The sequence below is a fragment of the Arachis hypogaea genome, chromosome 7, assembly GCF_003086295.3.
Source record: "Arachis hypogaea cultivar Tifrunner chromosome 7, arahy.Tifrunner.gnm2.J5K5, whole genome shotgun sequence".
Lineage (NCBI taxonomy): Eukaryota > Viridiplantae > Streptophyta > Magnoliopsida > Fabales > Fabaceae > Arachis > Arachis hypogaea.
The window spans coordinates 13863038-13878088 of NC_092042.1; the positions used below are offsets into that span (position 1 = coordinate 13863038).

Below are 15051 nucleotides of genomic sequence, written 5' to 3' on the forward strand. Positions count from 1 at the left end.
AAATATTTTTGAATTTTGATAATTTTACATTCAATTGTATATATTTGTCATCCTTTCTATTCTAAAATATATTACTTAGAAAATTTGATACAAGCATTTTTCACGATCACCAATATCTTATTATACTATAATAACACGTATTAAAAATCACTCCTCTTCTATTTCAACACTTTCTCTTCTTCATCACTCTTTTAAAGAAAACACAAAATTTCAACTCTATCCACTGCACTCCAAACCAGTCATGCTAGCACAATTTAAAGAAGTGGAATATTATATTAAATAGAGAAAGTAGACTCCTAAGACACATGTAAACACTCCCTCAAAAAATCACCGAGTTATTTTAATTCTTATGAATTAATAATTAAATTAATTTTTAAAAGATAAAATATGTTTTAAATTTATAGATTTTTTCAATTAAATTAATCTATTAAAAATTAAAAATAAATTATATTTATCATTCAATCACTCTATTAATAATTTCTATTAACAAATGATATTATAAATGTTAATTGACATACTTAATTGAATATTGATTAAATATATTTATGAAAATTTATTAATTTAGTTCTTTTTTTCAATTATATAAATTATATTTTCAATATCATCTAGTGACTAAATTAATAAATTTTCAAAACATATTTGATTAACGTCCAATTAGATATATTAAATGTTATGTATGTTATCAATTAACATTTTATATCATCAATCGTTGAAAAAAATTGTTAATTGAATAACTAAAGGACAAATATAATTAATTAATAAATTTGATTGATAAAATCTTTCCGAACGAATTTGAAAAATGTTGCATGTTTCAGATACTAATTTGACTATTAAGTATTAATCCTATTTTTATTTTTACCATTTTTTAATACTACCCTATTAGGCAAATTTTTTGTTGCTTCATCCCATCTTACGCAAATTCAGCTTTTCCTCACCCACAGTGAAAACAATTACCGCTTTGTTTACTTTCGTTTAAATATTATTTCTTCTTTTCTTTCCCCCTTAAAAAAACATAAACAACAGCAACAATAATAATTTAGCAGCCTTCACAATTCACAAAGATACTGTTACGGCTCTCTTTAAGGATTGAACATCATCTGTGTGACGATGTCTTCAAATTCCAAGATAGATCTAGCGCTAAAACTCTAAAGAATAAAAAATTAGTTAAAAAAAAAGATAGATTGTGAAATTTTTTTTCTACTACGTGCTTTACTTTGAAGGCATTTATTCTTTTTCGTGGATATTGACATATGTTGTTATTTGTTGCACTTCTTTTTAGAGTGACATATTCATTATTCTTTTGAATAATTTTAGACTGTCAAAAACGTTTGCTTTTTGAAAAAAACTTGGGGGTTTGTTGAAACTTAGTTGTAAAGAACTATGCTTTATAACTCATAATCTGAAATTATAGCCATTCGAGAGACAAAAAGGAGAAAAAGACATGTGTATATAACAGAGAAATGTAGCTAGCTAGTTAGCTTGCTTTAGCTTGTGATGCAATTTTGATTCGTTGAAACTTGGTTGTTCCAGTTGGTTTGAAAAGTAATGATCTTAGCTTAAGTGTACAAATATTCCATCACATGATTGTTTTATTTTTTCCTTTCTTAAACAAAGATAATAAGCGTATGGTTTTTCAATTAGGACCCTGGGTCTTGAGTCATGCCTGCCTATCAAATAATCATTGAATATTATTATTATTTAAACAATAGTTGTTATTGTGTATTTATATTAACATATTATCTATGCACTAAAAATAGGATGTAAGCTCTATTTATAATTTTATATTGAAAGGTCTCTATGATATAATTAATCTGAGTTCACAAAAAATATTTGAGAAGTAGCAGCATGACAGCATCAATATCTGAATCACGAATTTAGGTATTAAAAAACTTGAGAGATTAAAGTTCATTTCAAAACTTCAATTTATATAACAAGGAAATTTATTTTTTTTTTGGTATGGTAATGGCCTAAGCCCAAGAGAACAAAAACAAAATATTACTTAATGATTCTGGGGCAAGGTGACCCCATTAGCATCATCACTCAATAACGGAAGAAGTTCAAAGGGGGAAGAATCTAAGAAGCAAAAATCTTCTTTATACTTAATGCTGGTTTGAGCTAACCAATGGGCGCATTTATTTGTTTCTCTTCCCACGTGATTGAAGGAGATCTCCCATGGCCTCCTAATCAAACTCAGGATTTCTCTTAAAACTTTACTATGACAAGTGGTTATTTTAGTGTGATCTTTCAACATCTCATAAACCTCCATTGCATCAACTTCAACAACCACTCTTCGTATTCCCAAGTCAGCAGCCATTCTCAGACCATGTAGAACCCCTTGCAGTTCTGATTGGACCGCATTGCACATTCCCAAATTCACACGAAAACCTCCAATCCATTCTCCCTTACTTGATCTCAATAGTCTGCCGCAGCCCGCTTTGCTTGTCCATTCCTGTGCGGCGCCATCGGTGTTAAGTTTGACTCACCCTATAACAAGGAAATTTAGTCATAGATGTCAATTGTCTCAGTCCCTTTTTTTTGTTTAAACAATTCTCAGAATCTCAGTCCTACTATGTTTCCTTTTATGGAAAACGGGGCATGGGCCTTAGCCTATTATGTTTGTTTTTCTGAACTACCAGTAAACCACGTTGGCATATCAATGAGCATCTAAAATTTGGATCTTTCTTCTGGGCCATAGCCTATTATGGCCATAGGCCTATTACTTTTTTTTTTAATCCTGTCTATGATTCACGGACACAAACGTACAAAACACATCGACATATAAATTTTAAAATTTTATAAGATATATAAAATATAAAATATTTTAAAAAAATCATAATAATATTTAATATTTTATTAATATTATAATATAAATTAATTTTTATATATATGTGAAAAGAAGAATTTTATATATACGAGAAGAAGAATTTTATATGAGTGAGAAAAAGTTTGAACATTATTTGATTAATAAAATTATTAATGTTCAACAAATTAAATAGTAATGAGCAGAAGGATTTTCAAAAAGCTTGAACATCATTTGATATATGTTTTAGTACATTCGAGTATGACGGATCAAGCATGTATTCACAAGCCAAATTTACACTGAGAGCACTTAACACGTATGTGGTGACCAACCACGGTTTCTAGTAGCATTTTTTTTTCATAATCCGTGGTAAGCAGCCGCGGTTTATGCACAAATTAAAAACCGTAGTTACCTACCACGGTTTACATAATAACAAAAAAGAACACTCACGTAAACGAATTAGAAATGTTGCATTTGAGTAGAGAATCTTCACAACCATTTTAATTGAGTAAATTGCCCTCTCAAACTAGTATGTAATATCCTTAAGTCACGATACAAAACACATCGACATATAAATTTTAAAATCTTATAAATATTTTTAAAAAAAGCGTAATAATATTTAATATTTTATTAATATTATAATATAAATTAATTTTTAATTATTTTTAATCTTATTTTAATTATATAAAATATTTAAAATATTTATTTATTTTAATAAATAATAATATATACTATTTTTAAATTTATTTCAAGAATACAGGTTAAGAATAAAATTGCACACCCTGACACGTAATGATATTTAAGTTTGTCCAAACATGTCCAAAAAAGAATTTTTTATTTTTTATTAAGACACGGTTAAACACAGAAAACATGCGTGTCGGACGAGTGTCGATGAATGTCATGTTTGAAATGTGTCTGACACACGAACACAACAATTTAGTAAAGTCTCCTTCATAGATCCTTCCTAATTACAGGATTTGAAAACTAAAGCCATTTTACCATTCCATATTTAAAATTCAGAGTTTTAATGAAAAGATAAGTTCATTGCAGGTAAGAGATCTGACATAGTTTTATTACTGTACAAAGTACATGCACTCTTTCTTGAACCACAACTAAATTCATGGTGAGGGGAACAAAAAAGTATCACAACTAATACTCATGGTGGAAAAAAAGGACCACAACTAAGGCTAAAGGGAATGTATTCAACAAGGAAGCTTCATCAACACCTTGAACATCTATGACTAAAAATTGAGATATTGATCGAAAAGAAGGATCATTTTGCAGTTTTGGAATGTTTGATTAGCCAGTCAATGACCACATCTATGTTTACAGAATCCTTGCATGAGATCATATAGCAGCATACCTCTCTGTCTTTAATTGACTCAAGTTCTCTGAAAGAACACATGGAGAAAAAGATTTACATAAGAAAAAAAAGGGGTTAAATATGCTTTTGATCCTTGATTAGCAATTTATCTTTGGTCCCTGTAAACTTTCTTTTGTGGTTTTGGTCCAAAATCTTTCAGGGCTGAAATTAGTCCCTCTCATCATCTCACATAGACATGAACTTAGAGAGTTATTTGTAATTTGAATCATAGGCCAGAAACCGATTCGTATGTGGGATGATAACACAGACCAATTTCTTTCACTCTTTCTAGAAAATTTTTTGAACTGAAACCACGAGAAGATTTACAAGGACTAACATTATAAATTGTTGATTTACAAGGACCAAAATTTACTTAACCTAAAAGAGAAGAAAAGGGGGGGGGGGGGGGAATATATTATTGGTTTGTGGAAAGATATCTTAAGTGCTCTGAACTCACAGCTGATCTACCAATGCTTGCTTGGAGAGTGCTTCTGACTTGTCAATTTTATTTCCAAGAACAAGCAAAGGAATTCCACCTAGAGAAGGTTTCGTCAAGAGTTCATGCAACTCGCTTCGAGATATAGGAACACTGTCTCTGTCAGCAGCATCTACAACATACCTGTTTTTACACATCCATCAATTGAGAGAGCTTTAATACACATGACAAAAAGAACAATGCATAAGAATCTTTGTTTCGTTAACGGGCAACAGTAGATATTGATAAGAGCAAGTACTGAGTTTTCTGTTCAAAACCATTCCCAGGTAACTTCTCTTGATAATAAAACTTTTAGGATATAGTTAACCCTTCACATAGGTCACTATTAATTATGTAGACTTTCAATTTAACCCCCCTTTGATGAAAAATTCTTAGGGAAAGGAAACCATGAAGGCATTGTTTGAAATCCCGAATGCTATTGCGCCCTATTGTAAGGTTTTAACTTTTAATCCTAAACCCTGAAACTACAGAGTTACCTTCTATTTGATCTACTCTCATTATAAGAGCTTCTATAGATATTCTGCTCACTAACCAAATTATCTAAGGTGAGATTCTTCCAACTGTTTCCAGAATATTTAATACTTCAACTTTCTCTACTATATAACCATTCTTAATCCTATCTTGTTTACAGTGTCCACTCGTCCAACTTAACATTCTCATCTCTGTAAAATTGAGCTAAGTTCTTGGCTTTTTTAGTTGCCAACACCACAGGTCTTGTTTCCTTAATCACATTTTTCTATTACAAAATAACACTAGAGCACACTTTAATTTTCATTCACTCATTTTGAATCCTTTTGTCTACATATCCCTTTATTTTATGGTGCTTTGTATCATATGCACAAAATACTTAAACCACATGATTTGCAGTATTTTATCTTACAAATAGGAAGTAATCCCCATAATGAAATCCTATGCTGCAGAAAGTTTGATTTTAATGCCTAAACAAATTCATATAAATTCAAAAACCGATATTATCAAGTACCTTAAACCCAAAAGTTAATCCAACAACACACAACTTGTGATTCAAAACCAATATAAAAAGCCATCAAAGTATACGTGCCAAGAATGTACAAGTCTGTAAGAGTAAGAGAGAACATTAAGGGAGACAATACACTATAGCTGAGACGCCGCGACAGTAACGCTCCCACATTGTTCTGAACCTCCTCTGGCCACCAAGGTCCCAAAGCTTTATAGTTACATTCCCCTTGGTGACTTTCCTCATGTTGAACCCAACCTGGTTTTCATACCAAAACATTAGTGTCCTATTACAACTACAAACAAAGTGCTTAGAATATTCAAACGTGCAATTGAAAAAATGAACAAAAGAAGAAAGATACCCACAGTTGGAATCATGTCCTCACTATAGCCCCCAGTCTGGTAAAAAAAACAAATAAATCAAATATTAGGAATAAAAATTTCAGCCATTAATCCACTAAACTGTATTGTATTGAACTGAATTGAATTTTCAGGGCATGAAATTCAGAACGCATGAAACTCACAGCAATTGAATTAACAAGAGAAGTCTTCCCTGCATTCTGAAGGCCTACAAGGGAAAGCTCCATCTCCTGTTTAAAAAACAAGCTGAAAAACAAATAGCAAAAGAACAATAAATGAATAAACAAAGAGTTAGAACTTATAAGTAAGAACATTCATGGAGCTAACCCTCAAGGTAACCCCTTTACATAAAATCAAACACTATCCTATCTTTTAAGGGCTTGTGAATCAATAAAAGTAACATGAAATTGTAAGCATGTACAAAGATCGAAGCCCTATCATGAGAAAAAGAAACACATGAAATTGAACATAGAATATTTAAAGATTAACAAATTATGTAATTGAATGAGAAGATGTATAATAAATATATATACCTGCGAAGCCAATTGAGAAGTGAATCCCAAAGACCCATTGTTAGGGAATGAATTTGAATGAAAGGGATGAGAAATGGGAAGAAAGAGGCGTAGAGAAGAGGAGAAACTTCGGCGATGAGGAAAACGACAATAAAAACTTGAGTTTTGAAAGATTGGAATCTAAAGAGAGGTGGCTACCGGTTAACACAGGATACGACGACAAACAATAACATTATTTGCATAACTTTTCCTTTTTTTTAATACATTTTAATTAATCATATTTAATAAAAATATACGAGAAATATAAACATAATACATCCATAACATTTGTAATCTATTGTATTGTGTTGTGTTCTAGTAGCTTGTGTTGTGTTGGGATAATCGCTATCTAATATCTGTATATCGCTGCCTACACTGTTGTGATCAAATAAATATCTTTAACTGTTTTAGTGATACAACGCAATTCCTCTCTCATTTCTAGTCTTCTAGATGATAAGTTGGTTGTTAAGTACTACTGTGTTATTGTTCTATTCAAATAAAGTAAAAAGAAAATTATACTCCCCTCTCTATTTCTAAAACATATATTTTCTTTCTTTATAATTTAAATTTTTTTAATTTATTTTAAATTTTTATATTAATTAATATTAATTTTATCTATTTTTTAAGAAAATAAATTATTTTTTATCAAATATTCTTTAACAAAATTTTTTTGTCATTAAATTTTACTTACCAAAATATCTTTTAATAAATTATTTTTTTATTGATTAAATTTTATTTTTATCAAAATATTTTAAAAAAATATAATAATTAAATTATTTTTTAAGATACCTTTCAATAATCTTTTAATTATTAAATTGTGATTTTACCAAAATTTTTGTTAACAATTTTTTTATATTTTACTATTACTTTTTGATATCAATATATAATATTTTAACATTAAATAAAAATTTTTTAGTATGATTATTTTTCGATATCAATATATATTAATTGTTATACACATTAACAGTGATAAGATTTTTTTATTTAATATTAAAATAATATATATTGATATTAGAAAATTAATAATAAAATATAAAAATAATTGTTAACAAAATCACAAATTTTGGTAAAATCATAATTTAATAATTAAAAATTATTTAAGGGTATCTTAGAAAAATATAATTTAATCAATAACAAATAATTTATTAAAGGATATTTTGGTAAGTAAAATTTAATTGAGAAAATAATAAAAAAAATTTTAAAAGGTATTTTTGTAAAAAACAATTTATTTTTTCTTGAAAAATTAATAAAGTTAATATTAGTTAACACAAAAAATTTAAAATAAATTGAAGAGAATGTTTTTTAAAAGCTATAAGAGAGGAGAATGTAAATTTTATAAATAGAGAAAAAAGAAGTGTTATTTTAACATCTGTCATAAAAAAAAGTGAAATTTTTTCAATAAAATAATATTATTTTAATATCAAATAGTCAATCACTTATTTATCAAATAATGATTGTTATGGTATTTAAAAATATTTGTTTAACTTATAAAAAAATAAAAAATAAATATTTAATTTTAAAAATATAAAAATAAATAATTATTAAATATTTAAAATTTATTATAAAAAAATAAATTAAATAAAAATTGGACACCAAATTATAAATACTATAAAATTCACCCAATCTTATTTACATGTGCTGATGTGCATGAACATGTTAGTTTAAATATTATCCTAGATGTACGGTTTATGTTACCATATTATTAGAGGTGGCAATGGGTAAGGTAAGATAGGGTTTGAACTCAACCTTAATCCTACTCGCGAGTTGAGTTTTTAACTAATACTCAATTCTATCCTATCCGTGGTTTGAGAAATACCCAACCCTAATCTTACCCGTGCTCAACCTGCGGGTATTCGACCCTACCCGCGGACTGACAAAAAAAATATTATAATGACACAAATATCTCATACATAACACAAGTATCTTTGATTCAGTAGCTAAAAATCTTTTGCACATGCTTAAGATCTATTACTCTATTGTATTTAAAATGTTTCTTATTTTTAAATTTTATTCACATGATCTTACCTTTTATTTTTTTTTATTTTAAAAGAAACTCATCTACTCAAATAAGGATAGGCAACTATTATTCTGCTCTTAAATCAAATGTATCCCTACAAAATTTTTTCAGAAAATATTCTTTTTCAATTCACTTTTTCTTTTGTACTGTTATGATATTTATTATATTAATAATTTTCAATAAATATTTCAGTGTATGGTATAATAAAATAAATATAAATTAATTAATAAATTATATAATTTAAAAATATTATTTATTATAAAAAAAATAACTACAAAATTTAAAAATTTTAATACCTCTTGACTCTTATTTTTAAAATTTTAATTCATAAGTTCACTAAGATAATATGGATCAAATTATAATTGGATCTAAAATAATAAAAAGTAAAATATAATAAACTAAACATAAAATAAATCTTAAAATAGATACTAATAAAGTAATGCATATTTAATTTAACTTGACTAATTAATAAGAGTATTCAATATAACTTAAAAATAATAAGATGTTTGGTTTTCTGTAATTATTAACCACTGTCTTGACCAATTATTTATGTCTATCTTGAACAAATGATTTAGTCCTATTTATAAAAAAAATATTCTCTTAAAATTCATATTGCTCTTGTAATTGAAAAAAAATTAACATACGACAGTTTTTAGTTTATTGACTTTATTCCATGTAACTTATATAAAAAAGAATGTGTTCGAACTATATCTTTAAATTAAATAATCTTTTGTTAATCCTTTCCCTCCTTTTCAAGCAGAGAAAAAAGGTCAAAAGTACATATGTCATATACATGTTGCATGTAGAAATAAATAAATTTGCCAAAAATTCCAACATTCCATTCTTGATTATCAAGAAATTAGTAAACACTTCAGAATATGCTATACTTGATGTTTAACATTTAATCAAAGCCATTATACTCTTAATTATTAGGATACAACTATTAGTTCATGGCCTTCTCTCTTATAAATGGATGTTCTAATCCGTAATAATGACCATACTAATTCTATGGTAAACACCGATTAAAAGAAAGAAAAAAAAAAGAAGCCTAAATCATCATTAGTAACGTCCCATAAAAGTGTTATGTCTATATCCGGTGGTGCAAGTAGTACCTCATCAGCAGCTATAACAGGTAACATACATAGGATCTCTTTTAATTATTATTACACTAAATTAAAGATGTTGAGAATAAACTGATAGTGGATAAAAGTAGACAATTATTGAAGACCGCAACCATATAAATTTACATATGTAATAATGTATATAATGTGTTCTAATTAAGTTCCAACGTATTAATATGCAATTTCAAAGTCTAATAATTGAATGAATAACAATGAGCACGATTACCTGTGTTTATGTACCTTGCAAGAATAACAGATTGCGACGAACTGGGTATTGTAGTGGCGGAAGAAGCAGAGCATGTAAGAGAACGCATTTTTTGGGGATCAGATAGTAAGTTTTCTGTTCATAATTTGTTTTGACGGAAACATATCAATACACTAAGGTGGAACATACAAAGAGATTGCTAGTCCGATATGGAACGATTATCAGCAGCCTCGGTTGTTTTCATTCTAAAAGATAACTTCATTTTTTTTAATTAAATATTTTAGAGAGCAATGTTATAATGACTAGCAAATATTATTATTTTCGGTAAGTAATAATTTATATTTATATTTACAGATATTTTGTATACAAAAAATATATAATTTGTACTTTGTACCTATATTTACTAGAATTTCGCACAATTAAATTAATACACTTTGCACCCACATTTTTTCAGAATTTACACATAGATTAATAAAATTTATTTGTTAAAGACAATATAGTATTTATACTTGTCAGACGATAATGAAAAATACTAAAAATTGATAACTCAAAGAGTTTCTCTATTTTAAATTAGGGAAAAATATTCAATCAATGGCTTCTTGTAATGCAAGAAAGCATTTTTATACAGTACATTTTTTTTTGCAGTTTTCAAATATTTATGAAAACTCTGATATATTTGTTTTGAAATTTGCACAGATGCGTATAAAAGGCAGATATATAAGGCAGCCATTACAGGGGATTGGAGTAAAGCTTTAAGATATAATATAACTGATCCTACTCGGCTCTGTTGTCTTTTGACTAAGCAAGGAGACACAGCTCTTCACATTGCAGTGAGCATGGAACAAACCAGCTTTGTAGAAAACTTAATAGATCATATGAGTCTGGAAGACATGCAAATTCGCAAGGTAGATGGCAACACTGCCTTTTCTATGGCTGCCATTTCAGGGAACCTGCAAATTGCTAAATTACTACTTCACAAGAATCCAGGATTGGTTTGGATTAAAGGACACAAAAACATGCTTCCAATTGAATTGGCATGTTGGGCTAATCAGCCTCTTATGGTGAATTATTTGTTTGAAAATACTCGACTGGATTATTTGAACCGTCAGTTATTATCCATTGAAGAAGACATTGTTAGGGTGTTTTTCTTGGCTCTTACCACCAGCAATTATAGTAAGTCAAACTCTCCTTTATTTCTTTCTTTTCTTTGGTTTAATTACTTCATATAGTTTCATTGAATTTTCAATTAAGTCCATATGCTTTATTTCTTTTTAATTGAATCTTTATACCATGTCAGATTTTGTAATTAAATTTTTACTGTGACAAAAACGTTAAAATTAACAGAATATTCTATTAATTTTAAATTTTTGTCAATTTAATTACAAATCTGATATGATATGAAGACTCAATCGAAAAGAAAATAAAATATAGAGACTTAATTAAAAATTCAATAAAATTATAAGAACGGACAAGAGTAATTAAAACTTTTTTATGATATATATTTATGAAAACGCAAAAGTGGCAATCCTGTGACATTATAGGTGTGGCATCTTCATTGTTGGATATGTATTCCGAACTTGCCACAGCCGAAAACAATGACGGACTAACTGCATTGGAAGTCATTGCCAAATTGCGTGAGTTTTCTCAAATCTTAATTTAACTATTCTGCATGAAAAATGCTACAGGTTAATATTTTAGTGCAGAATTAGTCAATATTAGTTTAAATATAAAAAAAAACATTGCTACTCACCTAACATTTTTCATTCTAATTTAGTTCTATTTAATTTCTAATATAGTATCAAAGTTATATTAAAAGTTATTAGTAATGTATCAAGTTCACATAGTCTAAAATTAAAAATTGAAAGAAAAAAAATAAATAAAACTTGACATACGCGCTAACAGATGATAATTTTAAATTCTTATTTTATTTTATTTATTATTTGTTTTTGTATTAGCCTCGGAGGGTGATGAAGCTGGATATAGAGACATTGTGCGTATGGTATTTGAGCATATGGAAGGGGAAGAGTTTGAGTGTGCAAGAATTTCAAAAGCAATGTTTGATGCAGCAAAATTAGGAAACGACATAATTTTAGAATTTATGTTTGGATACAATGCAAATTTGTTGATGGAAGTGAATTCAAAGGGGCAAAGCTTACTTCACATAGCCATTCTAAATCGACGAGTAACTACATACCAACTAATATTGAGGAAGGGTGCATACACCAATGCTATTCTGCAATTCCTTGATTTTAAGGGAAACAATATTCTTCACTATGCTGGAAAGCTTTCAGCTGCAGAAAGATTTGGAACACCTTGTCATTCTCTACTTCTCAGTGAGGAACGATGGTTTCAGGTCAATTAAAAAATGTTTTTCTTTTGAAAACTCTAACTAAATTAATTCTAAATAAAAATTTTTTAGGTATTCTAAGTGTAAATTATAAGGTGGAAACTCACCTGCAATTATTTTTATGTGAAGTTGCTAGTTGAGAATCGTAATTTTCTACTAATAACTTTATATGAAGACAACTGTACGTGAGTCTTATCCAAATTATAATTGTTGCACTAATTTATTAGTTGAATAACAAGTCATAAGGATATAAATTGGTTGATTGAGAGAGGAACTAAGAATGATTCAATCTAAACCAACTTGTTTTGACCTGAATTATACATAGGAAGTGGCAAGCATAGTTCCAGGTGCATTTAAAAACATGAAAAATGTGAAAGGACGAACTCCAGAGGAAATATTTTATAAGAAACACAAAGAGCTTCATGAAAGAGCTATGTCAGAACAGAATAAAACAGCAAACAATTTTATGATTATTGGAACTCTTGTTACCACCTTGGCTGTAACTGCTGCTCTCACTATTCGGACCAACACTGTTCAAGGACCAACTCCTGTCTTTAAAGAGATCACATGGTACATATTATTCCTTCTATCAGTAGTTGTTGTAACAACCGTCCTTGTTCTTTCAATGCTCTTCTTCACTTCAGTTATACACAGCCCACGCAAGCAGAAAATGTTTGACCAGGTCAATGCTCGTCATCGGAAGATTGCAATACGGTGTTTGCTTCTTTTTCTTTTTATAATCACCATTACTTTCACTGCTCTTTGTTCTGCTGTTTTAATCTTCTCTTTCTTCCCCAAATGGATCTTCATTTTCATAATTGCACTTTCTTCTGTGCCATTGGTCTTCTGTGGTAAGATCTATGGTTTTGCTACCTCAATAAGTCTTTTGGTACATAAGAATGATCTTTTCTGAAGGCTCGTTCCGATATAAGAAATTATCTGAATAGCGACTAATTTTAAAATAAGGCCGTCAAAGTTAAACAAATGCCAAATCAAATTGGTCATTGGCGAGAGACTAACTGTTTTTGGTCATGGAAAAAATCAATCGATCGAATTGGTCGGTAAAATCAGTCTCTATCCAAAAGTTTCTTGTAATGTTTCTTTGATTAAGTTGCTTAATACATTGTAAAAAAAAAGGCTATTAAAAATGTTTGTAAGATGATTCTTTCTAGAAACATCAAAGTTGTTTTCACCTCTTTTGCCAAATTTTTTCAGTTATATATATATATATATATATATATATATATATATATATATATATATATATATATATATTCCACAATTATTCGTAAGAGTAATGTTATATATTCAAGTCTTTTTATAAACTAAGTCCAATTAAGATAAAGAATAAAATTTAAAATAATACTAGTTATAACTAATTTTTATTATATTAGACTAATTTGATTAAATTTTATTAATAAAAAAATTTGAATGTATATTATTCTATTTGCAATTCCTAACTAGCGTTCCTTAATTCTCTCCGTAAATTATATTATGCATGCGTTACAACTTACAAATACCTCCATCTTGTATTACTGAAATTAAGTGTTATAATCATGTGACACTTAAAAATTGGCACAAAAATTTGATAGTCCCAAATTTGGATCATTAAATGGTCCTATAACAAAATATATTTTTTAAGTTTTTTAATAACTGTTAAATAGTTCTTTTTTAATTTTAATTACAAATTAACTCCATATATTTTATTTAATTATAAAATTTATTTTTTATTTTATAAATTATTATTTTATCATTTATCTATTATGTTTATTAACAATCAAAATAAAAAATAATAACAAATTAGATCTTCTATTGATCGTAATAAATTTTTTGGCCATTCCAATCGATTAAAAGTTTATATTTGATCCATGACGTTCGTCAGGACTGTGAAATCATGTTTCTTTAAAAATTGGATTATCAAAACAATCGATTGAATTTCAAGTTTCTCATAACTCAATCAGTTTGACTACTGATTATCACAAAACAATCGATTGAAAATTGCAAGACAGTATGATTTTCGCAAAAATCAATCCATTGGTCATATTACCAATCGATTAAACGATGACTAAAATGTGGGTTTTTTTAAAATCAATCGATTGCTTATACTCGATTGAATGCTTCAAAACAACCTGAAGTCTCATAATTCAATCGATTGGTATGTTACCCAATCTATTGAAGTTATCAAAACAATATGGATTTGCCAAATTCAATCGATTGGTTGTGTTACCCAATCGATTGAAAGCTTCAAAGCAATATGGATTTGTCCAATTCAATCGATTGGTTATGTTACTCAATCGATTGAAAACTTTTACAATTTTCTCTATTTCTATGCACTATAGAGATATTTTAGTTTAAAAAGCTCATATTTTTATGATAAAGTAATGTCATTTTCATTTATTATTTCAACAACAATACCATACAAATTTTATGTCTTGTGAATTATATTTTATTTTATATAATTAATTTATGTAAAAAAATTTCATATCTTTTTATTTGTTTGCATTCTATTTTGTTCTTTTCATTTGTTCAAGATTTGACCTCTCTATTGAATCTTGACTAGAAAAAAAATACCATGCAATATATATCAAAGCATTTTAATAATCTGTTCATATATTGCTAAGATATATATGAAGTATATATATTACAAATTTTTAATCATTTTTTTCTAAATTAACAATGGAAGCCCCCTTTCCAATCCTCTATTAGAGTGATAAGACTTTTAGACTTATCATCTTCAGATTTTATAGTTTCCTCAAGAGGCACACGATCCGTTATTTCCTCATTGTAAAGCTCTAATAACGTTACTTTCATGTTGT

General features: G+C 28.0%; 2 protein-coding genes across 2 annotated transcripts; one reads left to right on the top strand and one right to left on the bottom strand.

Annotated features, from left to right (window-relative positions):
* Positions 1 to 3822: 3822 nt before the first annotated feature.
* On the bottom strand, positions 3823 to 7012 carry LOC112702550 (ADP-ribosylation factor-like protein 8c). Its single transcript, XM_025753640.2, has 6 exons — positions 6528 to 7012; positions 6159 to 6240; positions 6001 to 6033; positions 5772 to 5893; positions 4621 to 4782; positions 3823 to 4191 (listed from the first exon to the last, which is right to left on the bottom strand). Exons 1-6 carry the CDS (start codon positions 6563 to 6565, stop codon positions 4074 to 4076), a joined length of 555 nt encoding a protein of 184 aa, XP_025609425.1. The 5' UTR covers positions 6566 to 7012; the 3' UTR covers positions 3823 to 4073.
* Positions 7013 to 9513: 2501 nt separating this feature from the next.
* On the top strand, positions 9514 to 13366 carry LOC112701164 (uncharacterized). The gene is made up of 6 exons (XM_029288133.2): positions 9514 to 9694; positions 9940 to 10014; positions 10585 to 11061; positions 11430 to 11522; positions 11844 to 12241; positions 12561 to 13366. Exons 1-6 carry the CDS (start codon positions 9646 to 9648, stop codon positions 13146 to 13148), a joined length of 1680 nt encoding a protein of 559 aa, XP_029143966.1. The 5' UTR covers positions 9514 to 9645; the 3' UTR covers positions 13149 to 13366.
* Positions 13367 to 15051: the final 1685 nt, after the last annotated feature.